A 24,939-nucleotide genomic window follows, 5' to 3' on the forward strand; every position below is an offset into this window, starting at 1 on the left:
TAAGCTAGTATTTCTCATTTCTATTAAATTATTAAACTAAAAATATTCCTTAGAGTATTTTCAAAATACTCTATTTTCCATAAACTCTGTTGCAATTTCTAGTTATAAAAAACCTCCTGTGAAGCAAGCTGTATAGCAAACCCTCATGTAATTCAAGAGGGAGCACAGAAATCTGAAAGCGATCAAGACACAAACAAAAAGATGAAATTGAAATGAGCATCCAAAACAGCAAAATATATTTAAGCAGTATCACAAATACACTCAAAAAATCTATTTACACATCTAAAAACCGTATATTCAGTAAAAATCCTCTCACAAAAGGTATTTATAAACAAGAAAATTAATCTGATTTTGTTGTCTACTGCTGGCAACAGAGGTGCTTTACTGCTAGCAAAGCATTAACTATGCTTTTACAAAATATACAAAATTATTTTGGGAAAAACTTGAACTGAAGACTGGACAACAACTACAAGGCATACAAAGCATAAGGAACTGCAAGTACATCGCTCTAGTAGTGCAAAAATGAAGAATAATGGCTTTTTTTCCCTCCCCAATACTTGTTCAGAGAAAAACACCACTGTGAATATGCAATTTGAACCCCTTTGTAGGACTCAGTGCATTTGCATGTTTTAGCAAGGCTGGTACTATACAGGAGGTAAATGAAACAAAGTCAACATAAAATCATGCTGTGACACAAGTTTATAACAAACTTTATAGCAAAATGTCTGAATATACAGTACAGAGACAAACCTTGCAAAAATGTTTCTCTCTACCCAGAAATCTGTACACGTTACCACTAAACAACATGTACATAACTGATAGCATATGCAACATTCTTTGGAATTAGATTTAAATTTCCTTCAGGCCCTGTCTTTCAGACAGGAATAGCAGAAGGGTAACTGCTCACTTAGATCACAGGAGCTCCCAGTGTTCATCCCTCAGGCACATGCCCAAGGCTGGGCAGAGACCTGTGGAGAGGCATAAGCACCAGGAGCTGGAGAAAAATTGCACCTGGGAATGTGGGTCACTGTAGGATGCTTTGATAGAAGTCAGTGCACAAGTGAAGAACTGATGAAGTTGAATTCCTCATCATCCATAGCCCTGGTTTGATAGTGTTTTGAAACACATGACAGTCTCTGTCCAAAAAGGCCTCATAATAGGAACAGCTGTAAACATTTCTTTTAAAGTTAGCATTTTCACCATGCTTTTGCAGTAACAAAATCAGAAGTAGGAACACCTTAGCTCATGTTAGAACTACCCCAAATTTAGAAAACCAGAGGTCTATAATTGAGAAAATAGAAACAAATCTGCAAACACATGATTAGTTTTGCAAATAGTATTTTTGCTCTCTTTTTCAGGTCTTTATGTGCCTTTCAGCAAACAGCTAAATAACACCCAGTCTATCCTAGGAGAAAAATCTAACTTTGGTAAGTAAGCTGGAAACCATTTAATATCCAGAGGCAAAACAGCAGGACAAACTGTTCCATTTATTCTGCCCAGAGCTAAGTCCATCACTGCACTACACAGCAGATTCCTGTTCACAGATTCAGGAGAGGTCAGGAATCCCACACTTTTCTTGTTCCCTTTCATATACAAAAGGAAAGATACAGATGATGTCCATAAAAATGTAACAGTAGCAGGTAGAATCTTACCCATTAAGATCTGTCAATTATAATTAGTGGCAAGTGTTATGGTTGATATTTAAAGCTTTTCCAGAACAGAAAGGACTAACTTCTTGACTTCAAATGTTCAAAATGTTCACAGGGTTGCTATGAGGTATTTATGGGGACTTTACTAAAATTTCAAAGGCTCAAGCTCTAACGGTTTATGATGCAATCAGGTGAACTTCTACTGAAAGAGAAGTCAAAACAATGGTGATTTCACAAACCAAATGTAAAGGAGTCTTTATGCATCTATACTCAAGAGCTGATGACCAGGAATGGAAGACAGTGATGTCTGCAGAAGGCAGCACTGCTTTTCTGCAACCTGACAAAATCCTTGTTCAACCCAAGTATCCACTTTATGTGCTTGAACAAGGAGCTTAGGTACCCAGCTCAGCTCCAGAGGATAGCTTAGAGGTGCTCTAAGGTTATTCAAGAGATGTAAGGGATTTGTCTGCTTGACCTTTGGCACAGGAAAGCAAAACAAAACAAAAAAAATGCAATGCCCTCAAAAGTCATCCTAGAATAGAGACTAAACCAGTCTTCCTCTGGAAATATTTACTTCTCCTTGCTAATGAGCAGTGGAGCACTTCAGGTCACTAGCATGGATTCAGGTATTTGGTTTTTGAACATCTGAATTTAAATGAGATGACTCCTACCTCTGTCTCCCACATTGGGACCTTGAGTTGGATACCTGAAGTCAGGTGGTGTGAGAACCCTCTGTCCTTACTGACAACTGCCACCTCTTGATTCCCTGACAGAGCTGCAATCACAGCATTTATTCAGAGAAGACCCAAAGGCATTTAGTCTTCATAGGATATAATTAATCTCTTATTTCTTTATCACCTTCTCACACTATGGAAGGGGATGGAGAAAGGGAAAGCGGTGTGGGAGGCAGTGCCTTGGCTAAACAACATTGTGTAATACATACTAATGAAGAAACTTAGTGGCTGCCACTTTTAGATCTGAGAAAATCACCATTTTGAATCTGGTAGGTAACAATTGCTTTGGCTGTTGTAGCTCTCCTTATATATTTCAGGAGCTACTGATGGGTATGAGTGTTAGCAGATTCTCTAACTTGGCTGGCTAAAAAGCTCAAATGGCATTAGAAAAAGCAATGATGGCAAAGACTTATTGAGCTACATATTATTTGCATGTATTTAAATTAAAAAAAAATTAATAAGTTATATTTTAGACAAATATCAGCTGCTCTCTAACACTTTTATTAAAATACTGATGGAAACAGAAAAAAGTGAACTGTATGTCTACTGAATTGCACACACATATGCAAATAAATGACCACAAATTGTACTGTCTTAGCCACTTACTTGTTTCACCCCTAATTTTCTGTACTTGAAAAAATGACATAAAAAAGCTATGCAGCTTTTATGACTGAAGGAAAGGATTTCTAGAGTCCCATCCAGCTCTGGAAGGATTAAAATCAGGACCTTGTGGGTGGGAGAAAAGACTTAAGGAATACTGAGGATTCCCTTTTCTCCTAAGGGAATAACCCATTCAAACAAACTTTGCTTGTGGTTTTAATAGATAATGAATTCACTGGTCCAACTCTGTACTCAGAGCTTCACAGAATCAAGATCTTAGCCACAACAAGGACTTCAGATAAACATGGAAGCAAAGCAACACTCATATTCCCATTTTTTATCTAAGGATTATTTTCTTTGTTAAATTTCTTGGGTTTTGTTTTGCTTTGTTTTCTTCAGATTAGCTTTTCACAGTACAAACTAGTAAGAGCCTGGAAAATTGAGAATCACTTAGCAGGTGAGGGAAAAATGTTCACTGCAGTTTTTATTCCATATATAAATTAACTTCTGGGAATGTATGCTCAAAGATCACCAGCAAGATATTTTATGTTGAAAGTAACACTGAATATTTTTAAAACTCACTTCAAAACACACTTCAAAACTGTCTGAGAAGTATCAGAGCATTAGAAGGTTGTCTGATTTCCTTGTTTTCCATGGCAAGTTTCCACTGATGGCAGTAGACAACTGAGGCAGGGCACAAGATGTAAAAGCAAATAAAACTAAAGCTTTTTGGTAGCTACTTACATACAGTAGCTATATATTCTGGGGTTTTTTTGGCTCAGTGATCCCACCACATAATTTCAAGCACACATAAATTGATTGGGGTAGTAGGTTGGTTTCTTTCCTGTATTTAAACTGTATAGTGAACATAAATGACAGATCAGCATCGTGTAACATTCACAGGAGCTCCTGTCCATCAAACTGGTGTCTCTGAACAAAGGCTGCCTTAAGTAAGACATATGAACATGGGACCTGTCTCCAAAATGCATGGTCGTATTAAATAAGTCTCTTACAAATGTACATGTAACAAAATTTAAAATATCATAGTTCTACCCTCTTCTGTTTAAGACTGCAATTTCTAACTGTTGCATATACTGTAGCTGCTCAAAAAGCTGAATAAAGTGAGTAGAGCAGACTTTTTCAGAGAAAAATAGTAATAGAAAAGGTTTTAAATATGGTACAGTGAGAAAGTTCACAAAGCTCTCACTTCATTTTCTCTTTGGTTGCTGATTAGGATTTGACGAGTTTGAAGCCCTGTCCCGTATCCAGCACTGTGGGAAGAAACCAACTCATTTTCAATCTTTTCAAGCACCTAAAGCAAGCTTTACAGACCCAGAACAGATTGAGACCACAAAACCAGTTTGCCAAATGTACTAATGGATAGGTGATGCGTGGGAAGTACATCATCCAGTGTTTGGCAACATCACTTCCCGTTGGCAAATGCAGAGTGTAGTCGCTCCAGTGCTTTGAGACCCCGTAGATGGCTCTCACCGTGCGGCCCTTCTCAGACCAGCTGATGTTGCTGTCAGGGTTACAGTTGTACTCAACCCATTGCCTGGTGAAGTCACCGAGCTGTGGAGGGTCTGCTTCCTCAATGTCTACAACTCTGGCCATTTCTGCTCCTTGCACAGCAACATACTGGTCATTTACTTTTCTTACTTCTTTAACCCAAGGCTGAGAGTTCTCACAGTCTAAAACAATGATCAGTCGAGAACAAAAAGTGCCGTTCTTTTCTCTCCACCACTCCAACAGCGTGTCCAGTCGTAAAGCATCACCCCCTGCCACAAGGACAAAAAGATTTAGCATCAGGATGAAGAAACAGAGACTTCTGCAGACCTTTAACAGTTCTGACTGGTTCTAAGAATCCCTTACTTGAACAATCTGGACAGATATAACAGATGTTTTCAATTCATCCTTTCTGTCTGTAAATGCTGCATATCTCCATAGAGGTATTAACTGACTTGCTCTGGCAAATAAAGCCATTAACTTACCCTTGATTAGAAAGAAAACCCACCAACAATTACAAAAAAGGAATTCCTTTACAGAATGAAAGAAATTATAGGCAATTGATGAAATCTGGAAAATACAGATAAACTGAAAAAATCTGAAATAAAGTTTCTTTTAATCTTAATAATTTTAGGAACAGGAATAGGACTCTTTTCTTAGTATGTTTTTACGAATATTAAAAAAAGACTCGGCTAAGAGATGAATTTAGAAGAAAATACATTTTCAAATGGTGGGAACCAAAGCAAGCACAAAAATTCACATTTTAAAGGCTTATAAATAAACTTTATTAAAAGTGTAGCGGTGTAGGAGTGCATGTGATTTCAAAACAGAATTGGATAGAATCATCCAAAGAAAATCATCTCATCCTTCACAGATACAAGCAAACACATGCTTGGCTTCCAAACTCTATGGACCTCAAACACATGGGCTTGTCACCCAGCACGAGGTTTTGGCACCAAGCTGTGCAAGAAATGCAGGTGTCTGGCCACCTCTGTCTCCCTGGCAGGTTTAGCAGGACAACAGGTATGCCAACAGTTTCAGGAACAAAGCTTTATTAGCCCAGCTCATGCCTTTGCCTTCACTCAGACAACATGACCCCCCAGGTCATTTGACTGCTCATGCTTCATGCATGATTAGTTAACAGTTTCTTTTTTACACCACAGCACTGTATCTCAGCTTCCAACAACAGAGAAACATCAGTACTGAATTAATTAATTCAGTAAGCCTCTTTTGCAATATGTCATTACAAAGCAAAGACTACACTGCTACTACTGTGCTGTACCATGGCATAAGCCAGCAGTGAGAAACTACTTTTTTAATCAGATTAATGTTTTTTTTTCATTGTTGTCATCTCTTTTCATCCTCTTTACAGGTCAGAGGATAGCACACATTACTGGAACTGATGGCCAAGGCTCCATCTGTCATAAAACGCCAGTGTCCAATACATGGGGCACAATTTCAGCCTTTATATTTTCAGTTTATACTTTCAAGTTCCATGCAGGAGCAGTGATATCTGGAAGGAGGATCACATTACATTCCACAATTTAACTAAAATTAATCACAAAAAAAATGTGCAAGACCTATGACAGCTGCCTGTTCTCCTTTATGTGACTATATGTGTATCCATGTAGAAGCTGAAGATGTGTTTGGACAGAGAACTAAAAAGGAGCTTTGTGAGGAAGTTGAACACCACTGTATTTACACACTGTATCTTTCAGCACTCAGAGTTTAAACAGTTACCTTGGCCTTTCTCCTAAAGGCTAGATATCAATTTAGGTTACAGCTACCTACGTGCTACAGAGGGACCTGAGGCCCCAGTCACACTCCAGGGTGCCTAGATGTAGTAAGCCAGGTTTGGGGTGAAAGCTGTCCAATTTTTGCAGCAATATTTGGCTCTACACATGCAAGAAAGCTGACTTTGTCTACGCTGCTGGCTGGAGCACAGGTGGGAGGTGGAGTTTTGCTGATAGTCTGCTCCACACAAGGTGTGGACACACTCAGCAATTGCACAGAGTGGCAGCTGCTCTTGTGGACAAACAACCCCCTTCTCAGAGAAGTAATTTGGCCACCCTACATACACTGTAGCTCATCACTTGCACTAAGGTCACAGTAAAAGCTGTGGCTTTTTAAAATCTCTGATACAGGTAAAGCCCTTGGGAGAAAATACACACTGCTCTTTAGCAGGTCTAAAGGTTCACGGATGGAGCTGCACCAGAACAGGTACAGAGCCTCCAGATGGAAACTGACTTGTGCCTGAGCCTGAGCACACAAGGAAGGGCACGCCCTCCCGAAGGGCACATGCACCTGGAGAGACACTGCTGACAAAGAGCCTGGAGCTCACAGGCAAAGTGCTGTCCAAGAGAATTAATTCCCAGGAAGAAAAAAGTTACAAATTTTAAATGTATTTACTATGAGATTCCCGTTCTGCACACAGTGACCTCAGTTCCCTACAGCAGCAGAGCAAGGCTAAACCTTGCAATGATTTGACAACTTCATTAAGTTTACCAAATAAATGGGCCAAGAAAGGGGGAAACAGTGAAGTCTATGCCAAGCATATGACAAGGCATTAAACTGGCACTTTAAATAGAGGTTTACAATCTTGAGGCTACACTATGCCCACAATCATTCCCAAAGTCCACAGTGTCAGCAAATCATACCTGTTTTTATGATACAAGGTTTGTTATATGTTTGAACACCTGCTTTTGTAGTGTGAATTGTGTATCTGCCTCCTGTTTCTTTTACTGATTCTTAAACAAAAAAAAAGCAAAGCACATCTTAAAGACATAAATGCAGTCCTTCATGACAGTCAACTGACAGTGTCCCAGAACACTCTGTAATTCCTTCTGTCATGTCCAAGGAATGAGAAAAGATTATGCTTGTTCGTTACAGTGAACAAATATTCCTCAAAATACTGGGGAAAATCTGTCTTTAGAGCAGGAGTGTGTAATTTCCACTTTTAATTCCATGCATGGAAAAAAGCAATCTTTAAAGTTAACTTGTTGAATACAAAAATCATGTGTGAGGAAAATCAGGGGAATATGAAACTGTGTTTAAACTTGAAAGAAAATATTTGGAGTCAACAACATTAGACAATTTTGAGAATAAGTGGAAGATTAGTTTGCTGTAAAAGGATTTTTATCAAGGTTAGTAAATACTAAAATGACAAAGTTAATGAAGTAACATACCTGACTGCCACACAATGCAAGGGAAGGAAAGAGCTACCTCTTAACAATAACTTACCTGCATCCCAAAGGGGCTTCTGCATTTCTCCATTCTCTCCACTAGCAGAGGTAGTCAGCCTGCAACTTGGCTTGTTTTCTCAATTTCTTGTAGCCTCTGACTCTTAACAGTCATGCTCTGTAATACTACAACCTTTTCCTTTCTTTCCTCCCTGCAGGAAGTTGTATAAAACTGTTCTCCAAAGACTGATGGTTCTTTGCCATTCTGAACAATTCAGTAGTAAGTACATTCAAAACTTCAAAGTTTTGCAATACAGTATGATTTTTTACAGAATTAATGAATTGACTTGGAAAGGTTATCAATAACCAAAACAATTAACAAAAAAAAAATCCCCAGCTCACTTACCTGCCAGAGCCCATTCACCAGTGCCATGTGAGTGACCACTGTAATACAGGATGTAGGTATCGTGTCTGGGTCCATCTGCAGTGCGAAGTTCAAGGAAAGACTTGATCTTGGAGTGAAGGGTATCGAAGGTCAGCCCGCTTGTAGAGTAGTCACAACCATATGCCTCAATCATGTGATAAGCAAAAAATCTTTGGATGGCATTAAGCATGCCAGTAGACCTCAGATTTAACTCTTGGACATGGTCAGGTGGAAGAAGAGTTGGTTGGCCATCAGGACTAAAGAGAAGAACAGCTAATGATTATGGCTGAAAATTATTTTAGGCTAAGTGGACTTCTAGTAGCTGCTGCTATTTTCCCCTGTGCATATTCTGTCTGCTATGAGGTAGCACTGTTCTAAATTCAAATTTACTTCAAATTTACAGTTCATAAACAACTCAAATGACTGCATTTGAGTGAGGGACCACTATCTCCCTTCTGTTACACTTCAATTCCAAGCATAGTCTTACTCAACCCTATGCTATTCCTGCAATTGAGAGACAGAGGGAGAGAAGGAAGCTGTGATAGGAAGAAGGGAGACTCCAAAAATTTAATGAAGTCCCACTGAGGAGCACTGCCTTCACACAGGCACTTTTTCATGAACAGCTGGGAAGAAATGCAGAGAAAACGAGTGCTAATCTGCACAAACCATAATGCAAACTAGTTTCCAATAATGCATGAAAGAGAAATCCACATACACACTTTGCTCAGATACTCTGAAACATGGAACTCACACAAATACAGTAATTCTATATATAAGAAAAATAAAAGAGTCCCTGGATTCCAAAATTAATTTTATTTGTATCATTATCTATATTTTATATAAAACATATATAAATATATAATAAATAACCCCAAATATATACAGTATCTAAAATATCAAAAAAATACACTTTTTTTTAGGTCTACACAGCTATTCATTAATCATAATACCAGGAAATTTGGTCTTGCAATACACCCAGTTAGGGGAGTGCTTTTCAGAATATATTTTCAGAAAGAGAAAAGCATTCATCACTCTTCAGCTGATGTAATAAGGGAATGATAAGGAACATGACTGACAGCTGGGCCAAATTGGCCTCATTTATGCTCAGTTACAGACATGGAGAGGTTTTGGGAGTGAAAATATGGAGATAAGTCTTTACTTACTCTACTAATACAAAACATGACATTATGGTTGTTTCCCTATATATGTATATATGTGTGTATTCTTCATGTATTTTGTTTGCAAGCCAATGTGTAAAGCTACCTAGTCTCCTTATTGGTCTAGCTAATTAAATTTTGCACCTTCTCACCTGTCTAGGGCTTTTATGAAAATTATTATTCTACTGGTACAGCTACATTGAATAGCTCATCATTACTATTTGTCTCAGCAAGTGAAGACTGAGTTCATCACTGAAACAGTCAAGCTTTGTTAATAAGGAAGTTTAATTCTGTCAGGTTCTAAACAGTTGCTCAAGAGTATCTCATTTGCTCAAAATTAGAGGGAACTGCCTGTGTCAGAATAATATAATGCCATGAAAGAATTAAATTGTTACCATGGAAACAAAATTGATTTATTTTTATTGTAATGTAAATTTTGAAAATCTGTTTTTCAAATCTGTAACAATAATTGACAAGGATTTTTTTCAGGGTGCACAGCTGAAAGACTGTAAATCAGAAGCTCAGAAAATGTGTTTTTTACAATATTTAAGATACAGTTATTTAAGATTAGCATACTATCTTTGGTTTTTTGATGTTAAGTTCTTCCTTATCCACTAAATCCATTACACACACTGAAGCTGTGAAGTTTTCATAAATTGGGCAGTTCTATTTTGAAGTCTCTCATATCAACTTACTATATTTCTCTTGTGACTTGAAGAGATGATTTATATAGCTCTTGTTTATCACTTACAAAAAAATGTGCACACACTGATTTTAATTTTATGGCAAAAGCAGCATTTGCAAATTTAAAGCTTCTAAGAAAAACACACAAACATGCAAATAATAATAGTGTAATGCCTTACAGTAATTCATTTCTCATATGGTAACATTTATGTTGGAACAAAAACCAGCTTCAAATTCTCCACACCAATACATGAAATGTAGTTCATCTGAAAATCTAATTATAATGAACTTTAAATGTAGACACTACCTCATTTAATTGAATTCAAAATTATTTTGAACTGATCTGTTTGGTTTATTCAATCTCCTCGTGTAAGATACCTGGTCTCAGTCAAATGCCCCAGTCCTCCTTTGCGTGAGATATGGGCTGAGAAATCTGCCTGTGCACAGCTGCTCTGTATTCATCAGCTTTCTAAAAGCAAATTACCTAGACAGAAAGGTGGAGTTACTCATTCCAGGGTGAGAAAGAGGAGCAATAGAAAATCTGCCTATTATTTGAATTTGTATTTCATTGCTGAAAATCCAAGCAACAGCACTGCATTGCCTCCATGAGCAAACAACACATTCACACTGTGAAGCTGGAATGGACAGTAACCATACCTGCAAAAGTTGGTGGGAATCACAATAGCATACCCAACACACGTTCCTCCCAAGCAGTTTCCCAGCTCATGGAAAAGCCCATGAGCCATGGACTCCAAAGGCAGAACAATCAGAAATACACTCATGAAGATCCCATTGGTTGGCTAAAAAGAAAATGAAGAGATTTAGGTATTGTATGAAAATCCCTTTGCTTGATCCCACATAATTGGGCCCTGAAACATGCAAAGTCTTACTGGTAATGTATTTTTATTTTTCCATGTATTACATGGTGAATTACTGTAAAGACAAATGAAAAGCTTGGGGAGAAGGTGGCTGGTAAGCAAGGATCACTCTTTTGAAAGGAATGCATTTAAAACACTGATAGCACAGTATTTAGCTGTAAAAACTGTGATCATATCTTAGTTTACCAACTGAGGCAAGAAAATCAAATGCCACAAAACTAATTATGTGCATAAAATAAGAAGATCTGTAAGCATCTGCAGGGTCAGCCTTAATCAGTGAGATACAGCACAGATATTATGTATCTAGCATCAGATGACAGCACACTGGTTTATTGCATCCATCCCTGGAGGTATTTAAAAGATGTGTATTTCTGACACTTTAGGAGGTGGTTTAGTGGTGGACATGACAGTGCTGGGTTCATGGCTGGGTGTGATGATTGAAGAGTCTTTTCCAACCTAAGCCATTCTATGATAAATATACATTTAACTTATGGAATACTATGTATCACACAAGAGACGAATTCTGAGATCATTTGTGATTATTTCAGTTAAAAAGACAATTCTTTGTCAGTTACATAAATACCACATGAGTAAAGGAACATCCTCTACAGGACTTCATAGCATTCACAAAGCTAATACCCCATATGAAGCTTTCCTGCTTCAAAGGAAAAAAGCAGCTTTGGAAAATATTACACTTACTAATACATAGCTGATTTCTGTAAAAAACAATCAAACAAGAAGTTTCAACAGTTACATCTCAATCAATAGTACTAGTAAAATTAAAATGGACTTCTTAAATGCCAGATATCTCTGAGAGGCAGAACAGATAAGGATTCATTTTAGTTATTTAAGCATGATGTGAATGGGTTTAATCAGGTATTAAATTTTTTAGGATAGATAGAAACAGTATTATAATATATAATTAAACAAGAACTTTAATATCCATGGTGCATTTGCTAAATATTTACGTTTGCTTTGTGGCAAAGGAAGTAAATTCATAGCTAGAGATTTCTGTCTTGAGAAGAATCCTGTGGTCTCTGACCCCCTCTGTGTTTTATTTGTGCTCCTTGTACTAATCTACAATATTAATGTTGTTTTTTTTTTTAATCTGGATATTGCCTTACTGTGTGAGACTCAGTGACTTGATGGGCACTGGTAGTTCAACTTAACACAAAGTCAACACTATTAATAATTTGGAAATTATATTATACTGAAAAAAATGACACCTAAACCAACCCAGAACTTGTTGGCACATGGCACGAGCTCAACTACATTCAGCTTTTAAATACAATTACTTAGCCTGAAAGAAGAGCTTTACCCATCTAATGCACTAAGAAAGAATAGTTGGCTACCTGTCCTGGTTTTAAAAAGTGTCCTATCACACTTCTGATGGAAGGATCTCACCTATGTTTCCTTGAAATGGTGACAGCAATTAAACACCAGAATCTGATATTCAATAATAACTAACTGACAGCATTATCAACTGATAGCATAAATTACCTGAAATCACCAGAAGACAGGAAAGCTTAAAACACTGTATTATGGTAACACCTCAATTTGTTTTGTTGTTAATACAGAGAAAAAAAATCCTTTAACTAAGGAAATATAATTTCTGTTTCAAATGTATCAGCAGCAAGTATTCCTTTTTGTTGCTCTGTTTTCCCAACACACTCTGAAAAGTGGCAGCAACAAAAACTTATAAAGCTCTGGTTATATTTTTTTTTCTGTAGAAACCTTATGAAGTATAAGAGTTTGTTGAAAAAGCAGAGTTTTCTAGCTAAATTAATTTCAAGGTTTGGAGACTTAGTTTTCCAACTAAATTCCACCAGGGTAATGCAAAAAAAAAAGGGAAGTATTTTTGTGACAAGTTCAGCTTTTACACCACATATAAATGTATTTTCTTGGACTTTACTAAAGCAAACTACTCCTATATTGCATTAGTGTTTGATAACAGTGAACATATTACAAAATAAAAAATACATTTGCCTGTAAAAACAAGAGCAATCATAATGTCCTAAATAATTATTATTAAATAATAACTATTATATTATTATTAACTATATTACTAAACAATACCTATTAAATAATTAATAAACTATTATAATATTACTTTATATTAATTTTATTGTAGTCCAATTACAACAATACCCTCTCGTTCTAAATACTCCCTGCATTTCCCCAATCCCCTAAACATATGCAACTAATTAAACCCACAGCATTCTGCCACAACACAAATTGAAATTATCACAAAAACTCACTCTGACTGAGTTTAGCTCCTAAAAAATACTTAAATATTGAAAATGCTCTTACTAATATGAAAATACTGGCAAAGAAAATTCTCAAGTACTTGTGAAATAAGGGTGTCACACAGAAGCACTAAGGATCATCTCGGTGATCCATCTTGCTCTGTATCCTGCTTTGAGTTTGTACCAAATATTACAACAGGAATGGGAAATAAGCTCTATAATGTTATGAATCAACTCAGCTCCATCTGAGGTTTCAACTGTGTTGTCTTTTAGTGGCCATCTTATCTTATGCTACGGAATAGGAAAATGTTGGATATTTTACATTTGTAGACATCCATCTAATGTAAAGATGCTGGCAATTGCTGTCAGCACTTTTTCAACAGTTTTGATTTAGAAGAAATATGTCACAAATGTAAAAGAGCCTAATGATGATTAGAACAAATCTATAGTAGGATAATAAAATCCTACTATATATATATAAATACAGCACAGCAAAAAATGACTAGTAACATTTAAAAATACCTAAACAAGAAGAACTTCAAATAGCAAAAAATATCTGATTTAGTTATTGCAGTAAAACTGAAGACAGGTTCCTCCCTTAAGATAAACAGCTAGAATTCCAGATGGAAACTGTCAGTGCTTTATTAAATCCCAAAGATTTGGTGACTGGTCCTTAATGGAGCAGATGGCCATGGATGCACAGGCAGAGCCAGAAAGGGATTTTGTTCTTTCATGTGTTCAACCCATTTTCATTGTTTTCAATTGCACTAGCAATGTGAACCTGCAGTACGTCCCTGAACTCCAAGTGCTCATTGATTCCAGACAGACTGCTCAAAAAGCAAACAGAAGACAGGGACCATCTAGGCAATCCTACTGAAAAAACCCATGAGAAATCATTTTATCTCTTAATCTTCAGGGTTTTTTTGGTTTTTTTTTTTGCCTTTGTCTGTCTTGTTCTAAAGGAATTAACAATTAAGTCTCATTTCAAATAACACAGAAAAGGTAAAAGAAAAAAATCTACTCCTTGCCTCTGATGATGGAATGACAGACAATAATAAAAGAGTGGTGAGATTTCACTAGTGGTAGTGTCTTTCCACTTTCTCTTTTTTTGAGCACTGTTTCTTTTTATGTGTAACTGTTAGAACCAGAAGAATTTAGAGGTATTTTACAGCAAGATGTCATTTTATATTCATGGATAGGACAATTTCCATCCCAAAGAATAACCACTGTTTGAAGCAGAATAACTCTGGAACTGTACTTAATTATGGATGTGTGACTGAAGAAAAAACCCCAAAATGCATAAAATATTAGTTTAAATTGGAAGCCAATTACAAAGACCTATAGAAGAGCCCTTCTGTTTAAAACAAAAATGAAACACTAAACATATGTCACCTAAGATGGTCACAGGATCACCGAATGGTTGGGGTTGGAAGGAGCTTCAGGAAATTAGCTGGTCCAACCCACTGCTCACACAGCAGGGTGCCTGGGATTATATCTAACAGACCAGTAACTGAGAAAGCTTACTTTGAGAAAGATGCCTTTGTGCATTTCCAAGCAAAAATACTGTTCTGCTTTCCATTATCCAAGCTGAATATTTACCTGTTTTTATACACAGACACACAAAGATACACAAAACTCCCCAAACAAACAAAGTATAATAAAAGAACACCCTCTATGACAGAGAAGGCTAAGGAGAAAAAAGGTAACATGCTAAGATTCAATGAATAGCTTATTTCAAATGAGGATAAGATCTATATTACAGGTAGAAAAAAGCTTAAAGACAAAATTTGTAAAGCTACAAAGGACATCAGCTACCAGAGGAAACAGTCTTATAACAAGTTACCGAACAGAGAGTCTATGGAGATCAATAAATAATCCTTTACTTCTGACTATGAGAAGAGCAGTGGGAAAATCTAGGAAAGAGTTTGCAGAAAACAGTTGTCACAATCACTGGCAGATAGATTTAATGTGCTGTGTTTCCCATCCCTGACTCCTGCTCTAGCCATGGGAAAGCCTGTGCTTTTATCTACATGCATTTGTTCCAGCAAAACCACGTGCAGTTATCAGTTTAAAAGCAAGCTAAAAACTCTGATGTTTTTAAATACAAAAACGTGAATCCTGAAACTAATGAAATTTTGACAGCACGCTAAACACATAATAGACTCTTCAGACTCACAATGAATACTTGTCACCAGAGATCCCCTTCAGGACTGAGGAGCTCTTGAAGTGGTGGTGACAGCAGCAAGGTGTGCTGCCACTGTGGATTTCAGCAGGCAACCTGAGGTAGCCCTCGGGATGGGACTGGAGAGGAAGAGAGCCAAGGAGGGCTGAGCACACACTGGAGAGAGGAAGGCAGCAAAAGTACACATGATAGAGGGTGAGTTTGAGAAGAAATGGTGAGCAGTGAGCAACTGCTCACTTAGGAGCACTTAGGGCTTAAGAGCTGATGGAATAGTAGAAAAAGAGGGAATAAAGGTATTAGAAAAGAAACTCAACAGGACAGTATAATAACAGCAAAGCACAAGTATTGAAGGCAAATCAGCAAGAAGAGGAAAAACTCTCAGTGATGAAAAGAAAGGGGGGAACTAAACTTGAGCAGACAGACAGATGAAAAAAGGCAGGAATGGCATGCACATTTGACAAAATGGGAAGAGGCCAGAGGATGCAGCAGAGACTCTGGAGGGAGTAACAGAAACAACAAAAAATAGTTCCAAACAAGAAAAGCCTGAGGAGGATTGGATTAAGAACACAAGCCAGGAAGAAAAGCAGGGGTAAAGAGAAGGAGAAAGACTGGATATGATTTGCATTCAAGTTATTCAACCTGTGATGTTAATAAAAGTATGTCTAAGTAAATATAGATGTTACTATATATATGTGCAACCACACCAGAATAGAAACTACAAAATCATTAGTTCTCCCCCAAAGAGGAAAGTACTCATACATACAGTAAACTTATTTTGTCTCCTATAAATAATTCAAGTTAAATGGTACAGTCCATTTAAGTATGAGTATTCAAGCATGTAAGGAATACTATTATTTTACTAACTCATAAAATTCCCTAAAACCAAGAATAATGTACTGAATAATGTACTTCATTCCATTACTTTACTGGCTCTAACATAGTTAATCTTTCTCCTGGTAATACTAAATACAAGCCTTCGAGGAATAATAATTCTCTTTAGCCAGTCAGTAAGAAAACCTGTAGATACCTTGGCATAGAGCATTTAACAAAATTTGATTTTAAGTTTTTGAGAAAAACAGTGCCCCAAACCTTTCCAAGATCTTTGTCTGAAAATTAAAAGCTCTTCATCTGCAAAATTTTCATCATTTTATTGGATTCTTGAAGAAGTAATATCTGAGTCATTTGCATGACTTCTTCTGGATCTTGTCCAATCCAAGGGCCTAATTACGACCAGGCACATGATTAATTGCTGAATTAAGTTGGCACTAAAGAGTCTATTGATCTGACTGAAATTACTCACACAAATATAAAGGCAGGTGCTGACCATTTCCTGCAGATTCTGCAAAGAAAATGTCCGTACATTTTTACCAACAACACAAGACATCTTTCCTCTGCAGCTCTAACAAGGATTATTCTCAGAAGCAGACCATGTCCCAGCAGAAACACGTCCCATTTTTTAATGCACCCAACTTTAACACATTATTTTTACAGTTCTCCCCAAGCACATACCCACGTACCATGAATAGAGACTTTAAACCCTTATTACAAAGGCAATGCTCCCCTTCAAGGAAGGTCATTGACTGACAGGACTTTTAGCCTCAACAGCTCTGCATCAGTAAGAAAACCACTGTCCCTGCTACAGCAAGTTAATTCACCTTACTTTAAAAACCTTTCCACAAAAGGAGATTTGATATCTTTCTGGCAATTTTAATAAAATAGGATACTTCTAGACACCAATTAACAGACAACTGGTGCTTTAGGTCTTGACTTTTCATACACATGAGATTAGTATGAAGCACAGATATTACAGTTACTAGAAATGTTAAGAGGGCATATGTAATGTGCCTGCAAAACATTTTCCATGAAAGGGAACCCCCCTCTTCCCACTACTCCATTTCTGGCTATAACTGAGCTCTTTTTATAAGCTACTGCTAATTATTTATAGCTGACTGTTAGGAAGAACCTTTCCAAGGCTCAGATTTTTAGCAATTCTATTCATAGGAGGTCAAATGGCAGACCACAAGTAATTTTAAGCCACCTCTTTTATCAAATGCACTATCATTAAACAAGCTTTCAGTAGTGAGGAAAGGTATAAACAAAAAATGATTCATCTTTCAGGTCACTTTCAACAGATTTCAAATATAATTCACACATACTGAAATAGCTACAGAAATCCCAAACTAATGTTGCAAAGACTGAAAATTCTTACATCTTACATATGCAAAAAATGTTTTAAATAATCTTTAGAAGAGCAAACACGTTTTCAGGAACTGAAGAACAGGAATACTTGGCATTCCTAAGAAACTCTAAGGAAAAATATGTTAAAAATGTAAATGTAAAGTATAAAAAAAATTCCTTAAGATAAGAATGTATGAATGGCTGTATTAATCTGCACCAAAGGCCCATCCAGAAGAATGTCTGGTCTCCAAAGAGGCCAAATTCATGCCTAGGAGAGATGTAAGGACAGAAAAAACATGTTTCCTGAATACTTTAACCACTAGTGGCTCAACAACTCCCTGAGCCAGACGTGGTTTCCAAATAGTACACTGACCCCTGTGAATTTTGTCCAGCTTCCTCCTGAGCCTCTTCAATCATGGGGCACCACACATGGCATGCCATGATACACAGCCCCAGAGCTCAGCAGCATATGAGGAACTATTCCTACCTACCTGGCTACAACCCACTTCTTGCCAACTTGATTCCCCTGAACTTTTGCACTGAACCAATTTTTTGGTTCTGTTTCCTTCTGTCCATTCTGCAAGTCCAACCACAGCTATGAGTGCTGATAATCTTCCAAAAAAAAAGCAAAACCACCCAGTGTTCCTTGGAGACTCGCCTGTTAACCTCTCATGCTCTTCATACAAAAAACAAAACCCCAAACCCAACATAGTTACAAAGTAACTGTTAATTTAATCGTCCACTAATTTCTTAAATACCATTCATCCACAAAGTTATTTAATCTGACAAAATCTGCAGGATTAGAAATTCCAAAGGAGCGGGCAGGAAACTGCTCTGGAAAAAGTACAAACACATGTCTGTAAACCTGATCTAGTGTAAAAGGATATTTTATATACATTATAAGATGTTTGTAATTTATATAAGAGGTGAATGGACACAAATTTGTTATTGTGGTTTGTATCAACTTGAAAAAGAAATGCCCTGTTGCAACTATGACAACACACCATGTGTCTTAACTTGGGCACTGAAGAAACATTTTGAAAGAAATGTATGCTTTCTGCTAAAGAAAAGACAACATCCTTAACTCATAAATGGAAAGAAAAGTCAAAGGCCACTGTGTGATTTTAATGACTGGTCTTCCAGATACCTTATCCTGGGGTGCATAATCAGATTTGATGGTGAGACACTTAAAGCTCACGCTATACCAACGATTTATCAGTTTATCAGCTGATCTCTGATTCCATGTAATTGATTAAAAGCAAACCAAAATTACTGAAAATTACACTATTTAATACATTTCAATCTAATTAAAATAGTCCACAACAAAAGCCCTAGAATTAGTGAACATTACTAGGGTTTAACACAGTGATTTATTCTGAAAACAAATTTTATGGCAGAATGAATTCAAAAGCAAAACAATTTCTGATGTAGGTAAATGCAAAATACTTTGCTCACCTCTTTTGCCCTGAAAGCACTTACCTTTTCCCATGCTGCCAACATAAGGAAGCTGGTAAGTTGCACTTGCTCTAACAGGTCACAGACCAGGCAGCTTAAAGTGCAAAGCCCATGACCATGAAACCACGCATTCCAACTTAACCCACAGCATACCATCAGATTTTAGGAATTTTAAGGATCCAGCAATTCTCAGGATTATTGTCAAGAGGAGATCAAGATAAAGAGATTATTATTTACCTGCCAAGAGACTGCTCCCAAAACAGCAGTTGCAACAAGGCTGAAAAATACCAGCTGCTCTGAGATCAAACAGAAGTGACGCATTCCTTTAGATGCCATGACTCTGTCCAGGCTGTTGTTTTCTGCTCGGTGAGTATAATACACCTTGTGGCAGTCATTGAGTTTTGTGTGAAATCCCCAAAGAGTTATAAAAAAAATCACATGACAGATCATCCAGAAAATTCCAAAAATAGAAAAACCAGGTATCACAAAATACCAGAGGTCCAAATCACGTAGTTTAAAGGCGGCAAGAATGAAAAAGATTAGTTCAATGACTCCAACTGAGATGACAGAAAGCCGCCTGCAAATTTTACCACGGTACAGGTATGGCTTCCATCGCTCAGTAACCGAAAGTCCACTGAAGTAAACGTCGAGGAGGGGATCTGAAATGAGGCAGCTGAAGAAACACGCCAAGGCAAAAGGGTTTGTGGGGATCTGCAGTGATGGAAAAAAGAGTAGGGATGCAATGGCTCCAAAAATTGCCAAATTTGGAATCGCCAAAAAAGACTTCATACGTAAGTCAATAATCAACATGGCCAAAGCCAAGACCAACAGAATAATACTTAGAGATTTTTCTACCAGCATAGTTGTGCTGGCAATTGCAAATCCAACTAGCTCCAAAAACTCAACCGTTGTCAGCAGAGTTGGTCGATGATGGACACAACCACAAATCCTTTCAACTAAAGCACATAATATCCTTAAAACAATGGCAGAGAGAAGCAAATATTTTGTAGCTTCTTCTTTCACATCCATTTTGAAGGCAGAATTATTGAGAAAACAGAGAAGGCCAAGCAAAAAACCAAACCAAAGATTGGAGAGACTCAAACTTGCTGTTTCCATTGAAAAATAGTAGTACAGTATGCTGGCAATTCCAAGAACAAAGAGCCCCAGAATAAATATTACCAAAATCAGTGCATCTGCAGTTTTTTCCCACCTGACATAAAGGCCCATGCAAATGGCAACCAGCAGGTTGATTCTGGCAAGATAGCCAAGGTATCTGACTGATGAGTGCATGTTCACTTCTCTGTTTGCCTCTTCTAGCCTTGTCATTGCTGCATAGAGACAGTGACTAACACAGTACCGCAGTGACCTACACATGTAAACGGCAGGGAGGGCTTTCACCCACTTGACCGACAGTAAATATTCGGGTTTCATCCAACAAACACAATGCAACTGCTGCCTTCTGTAATATCATTTCAGTAACAGTGGTCCAGAACCCTTGAAGCCCTGGAAGAGAATTAAGAAAAGTTTTAGTGCCAAATAATTCCTTATAAGCCTACAGAACATAAATATGACCCATCCTGTCACATGAACAACTTTAATATCTAGAGTAAAAGGAACACATTAAAAAGACCAATTAAGTGTGAAAACCAATATAAAATGGGTCCTGCATAAACCTTATTTCATAACTTGAATGAGAGGAAAACAATCCTGGCCTGTTTTCCAAAAAACTCATCGATTAGCTATCTCTATTAGATATCTGTGGATATCCAAAACCCTCCTATGATAGCCACTTGCTTCTAGAACATTTCATAATTATTTTAAAACACTATTTTATTTCACCATTACATTTGATAAGTTCTCATTTTCTATTAAATCTTTTCAGCATGCTTTGCAAGACTTCCTTTTAGCAGTGAAGTAAGTATATGATTCATAAAAAGAACTTCCCACTCAGTTAATGAGCTCAACCCAGAGTAAAAAAGGATATTATTATCTCAATTTCACAAAAGGAGAGTGGACACAGAAATATAAAAACTGATTTGGTGTGATTTTCAGAGATTTCTCGTAATGTAAAATCAAAGCCTTCATTTGCACCCCTTCAAGTCAGTTTCCCCCCCCCTCCAAAAACAAGAAAACAAACAAGTTGATCAGGATAAATATTATATTTAGAACAAAAGCACCTCCTACTCCGATCCATTTAACTGATGTGATTTTCTTTTTAATATAGTTACAAACAGACAGAAGTATTTTTAAGGGGCATTTTCTAATGTTACGGGCAGAGCTTCCAAAACACAAAAAGACACATGTACCCTCCATAATTTTTTAAGCAATTAACTAATTGCCCATCTTAGAGAGATTTCTGAAGAGTGACTGGTATGACAGTGCAAACAGCATGCCAAGAACACTCAGTGCTAGGTTATAGCTTACTGCTTTTATTTATGTTGGTGGGGGAAGTGGTAAAAGACACCTTGACTCAAATGCAAAATTTAGACTTTATTCTCTTTTGATTTTTAAATTCTTATTTTTTAAACCAGCAAACAACAAATGATGAAGTGAATCGACTGATTTGCCCCTAAGTTTTGGCAGATTCAAAGACTGACACACAGTGTAAAATCAGCTTCAGTAATTGCTGCAGAGAAAAACTAGGCCTAAGAAATTGGCCTATTGTTTAAATTACTTATTTGGTAACACATATTTTCAAATTATGCTATATACCAAACAACAATGCAGATATTACTTGGAAGAACTATGCATTAAAAATCTGTTTACCTGAAGAAGAATAATACACACCATATATTTAAAGCAAATTGCTATTACATGAAGTTAAAAGTTCTTTGGGTGTCAACTGTGCATTTTCATAGTATTCATTATTAGTAGTGTTTTACAGATATTGACTTAATTCTGAGTTGCCTGGATGCTTAACATCTCACAATATCTCTTCCTTTACTTTCTGTTCCTCTCACCCTTTTGTTTCACTATTATACAGATAACACAAACGTGAGTTGGCTTTCGTATTCCAGATTTAGGTTTCAGAGCACTGACTGCATCTCACTGTTTCTTGTACTACAATCAACATTCATTTTGGGGACAACTTGAACCATTTATTTCAGCTGCTACACATGCCCTCCCATTGCCTCCTGCTCTCTCTAGTTCAAACCACGAATGCAGAGAAACTACTTCCCATCTCCTTTCAACCCACAGCACCAGCATGCAACTACTGCTACTCTGAAGAACATATGCCATCCCATCCTTTTAATCTGGATTCCTTTCTGGAACCCCTCCAAGTCGAGGGGCTAACCCTATGAACGTTCAGTTGGACAGCAGCCCCAGCAGGCAGCAGGAATGAGCCCTTTGCATACGAGCAAACAGCAAAGCTCCTGCCTCACACCCGGATTAAAATTTTGCTGCAATCACGGAATTGTTTTCTGTGAGATCATTAACAGCAGCAAACTCCCCTCTAGGCAGGCAGCAAGCCACTCTGACAGAACACAACTCTCACTGCCTCAGCTCGTGTGGAGTTTTGCTGCCAGCACAGCACAGAAATATGAAACTGCTCTGCCCCTCCGCTGCGAGGTGCTGGGGTAGGGGAACAAATGGGGCAACGTGTCTGTTCCTACTGCAGAGACACAAAATCTAATTGGGCACAAGTAGTGAAAAAGGATTTGCAAAATGACAGCTCAGTCTGTGAATGCAATCTCTTCTTCCCGACTCCACCTTCTAGCCAATTAGCAAAAATGTGCACTCCTAAACCACACTATTAAACATTAGCATTTTTTAACCAAAATACATGGTCGACTTTTTGTGAAGAGGAAAAGGTGCATTTTCATGATTAAAGTATCCCATGACACAGCTATTACCAAATAGAAAGACAACAGCAATTCAATTTTAAAGAGAAATATCAATAACTGATTTGTTGTCTAAAACACACCTATTTGCTAGTAATTTCTGTCAACACTTTGTTTACACAGGGAGTGTTCAAAGTCCTGGGGAGGGGGTAGTGCTCCTGTGTTTGTTTTAAACTAATGGCTTTAAGGTTTCAGGTTGGACACTGTTATAACCAAAAAATCTGCCAATTTTTTTTTTTGTGAGAAAAAGGTTACAAAAACTAGTCAGACCTGCTGATGCTGCTGAAGTGCTACCTGTTTGTTATGATAATTAAAAGTCGTTGTCGTTAATAGTTCTTTTTTGTATCAGTAAAGGCCCCGGGTGGGGTTACCTTGACGGCTCTTCTCCCGAGACAGTGAAGAGCGGGGACCTCCCCAGACAGTGAGGAGAAGGGACGAGACGTAAGAGGGGGAGCACGCAAAATAGCCTCAAGACCAGCATGCCATGAGAGGCTACTGCTCCAAATGGACTGAAAAGACCCCCAAAACAACGAGCCAATACAGAGCTGGGAAATTAGAGTGATGTCTAGATCACTCCTAGTGAGGAGCGGAGTGCTGGGCCTGAAGAGATGCTGGGGGACTTCGTTACCCCTCACCCTGAGCAAGAAAATCCTCTCGGACCGTGACCCGGAGAGAGCGAAGAGACGAGGGTTAACATCTGAGTCACACCCGGAAAGCTCCCACGACAATTACACTCCCAGCTCTGTTCCTAGTGGACAGAGTTCAGCATATTCTCCTTCTATGAGTCACTCTGGGAGAGTCGACAGAGACTGCAGACCTGTTGAGCTTCCCAATCTTGAGCTGATGGCTTTTGATAAAGGCATTAAAAGGAGAAAAGGTGTCCTGCTTCGTTTTATTTCAGACCCGACTTGCAGATCTCAACAAATCACATTTAGATCTCAAACAGAACGTAGACACCCACTTTTAACTATTTGTCAACTTTTGAATATATAATTCAAAAAGTTTTAAGGAAAACCTGGAACCTCACTAACATTTAGAGACCAAATTATCTAGTAGCTTTCCTATGTAAAGAAACACTGCTCTCAATGTAGTTTTAACCTTAACTCGTCTAGGAAAGTTGAAAAAACAACCAAACCCCAAAGCTGGTTCAGTAGCTAAGCCCAGGTGAGATCTACCTAAAACAGTGAATCCACTTTCCTTCACCTTTATTCTTGCAGTTTACCCCTTTTTTTTTTTTTTCCAGCAATTCCGCAAGAGTTCTTTTTTAAACAAAAAGTCCTATTTAGTTAATACATAAACACGTTAGACTTAACCTCCGGTGAAGGGCAGAGTTAATTTCCAGATGTTAACACCGGGATGGCCGCTCTGGGGAAGGGCGCGTTCCCGGCTGGAGCTCCAACTGCGGGGCCGGCCCGGCCAGGGAGGGTCAGTGCCGGCATTGGGGTCCCTCAGCAGCCTCCCCGCCACGCCGATCGGTGCTGGCGGTGCCCGCCCAGCCGCGCTGGGTGAGGAGCCCGCGGCGCCCCCGCCCCGCCCGGCCCGCTCTCACCTCACCGGGCGGCCCGGAGCCTGCCCGCCCCCCGCGCCGGCCGCCGCCATGTCGAGCCCGAGAGCGGCGCTTCCCGCTACGGGCCGCGCCGAGGCTCAAACACCGCCGCGCCGCCACGGCGCGGTCGGCTAGAATTGTGGAAGGGCCCAACCAGCCAAGCCATAAACCAAACCCATAAACACTGGTGCTTAGGCATGCAAGCGGGAAAACTGTGATTAAATCAGAACTGCAAGGCAGACTGAGCCCTCCCCAGCCTGTGGTCCGGCTTCCTCGGCCTCGGAATGCGTTCCTCTGTACTCGGTGTCGGAAATGCACATTTTGAACTGGCTCTCGCAGGCAGGTGAGCACATAGCGGGAAGGTTCTGGATCACGGGAACCCCACGGCCTGGCCGAGAGAGACAAAACGCGAGGAGTTTGGATGACAAGTGCTGCTCAGGCACTCTCTGAACTGCAGGTGGGCTGGGCTGCTGCGGAGAAAGCCTCTGTTCCTCTAATGCTCCATCACAACCAGCACCTTCTGCCCCTAGTCAAGAAGTGCTAGAGCAGCCTAAACATCTAAGCTTGCCCCTCTGTGGTTCCTGACTCAATTATTCAGAGTCACAATAAGAAGCTCAGACATCCCCCAAATCATTACACCTCTTGAAATATTAGATAAAACTGGCCCTAAGGCCTAAAA

The 24,939-nt window shown here is 38.5% G+C and overlaps 1 protein-coding gene across 2 annotated transcripts; it reads right to left on the bottom strand.

Moving 5' to 3' along the window:
• Positions 1 to 207: 207 nt before the first annotated feature.
• TMEM168 (transmembrane protein 168) lies at positions 208 to 24,334 on the bottom strand. 2 transcript variants are annotated; one of them, XM_054631852.2, is made up of 5 exons: positions 24,264 to 24,334; positions 19,110 to 20,375; positions 10,591 to 10,733; positions 8,075 to 8,349; positions 208 to 4,761 (listed from the first exon to the last, which is right to left on the bottom strand). In XM_054631852.2, exons 2-5 carry the CDS (start codon positions 20,301 to 20,303, stop codon positions 4,214 to 4,216), a joined length of 2,160 nt encoding a protein of 719 aa, XP_054487827.2. In that variant the 5' UTR covers positions 20,304 to 20,375; positions 24,264 to 24,334; the 3' UTR covers positions 208 to 4,213. The 2 variants fall into 2 exon arrangements, with proteins under 2 accessions (XP_054487827.2, XP_077035061.1); XM_077178946.1 differs by lacking the exon at positions 24,264 to 24,334 and adding an exon at positions 24,028 to 24,208.
• Between the last annotated feature and the right edge of the window lie 605 nt (positions 24,335 to 24,939).

This window comes from Agelaius phoeniceus, chromosome 5 (assembly GCF_051311805.1).
Source record: "Agelaius phoeniceus isolate bAgePho1 chromosome 5, bAgePho1.hap1, whole genome shotgun sequence".
Taxonomy (NCBI): Eukaryota; Metazoa; Chordata; class Aves; order Passeriformes; family Icteridae; genus Agelaius; species Agelaius phoeniceus.

What these genes read in the sequence shown, in the direction of transcription:
- TMEM168 (XM_054631852.2), bottom strand. Translation starts at nt 20,303, where the DNA reads ATGAAACCCGAATATTTACTGTCGGTCAAGTGGGTGAAAGCCCTCCCT. An exon ending in ATTCCCACCAACTTTTGCAG is followed by an intron (nt 8,350 to 10,590) that starts GTATGGTTACTG and finishes TCTTCTCTTTAG; the next exon opens with TCCTGATGGCCAACCAACTC. An exon ending in TGGTGAATGGGCTCTGGCAG is followed by an intron (nt 4,762 to 8,074) that starts GTAAGTGAGCTG and finishes TCCTTGTGGCAG; the next exon opens with GGGGTGATGCTTTACGACTG.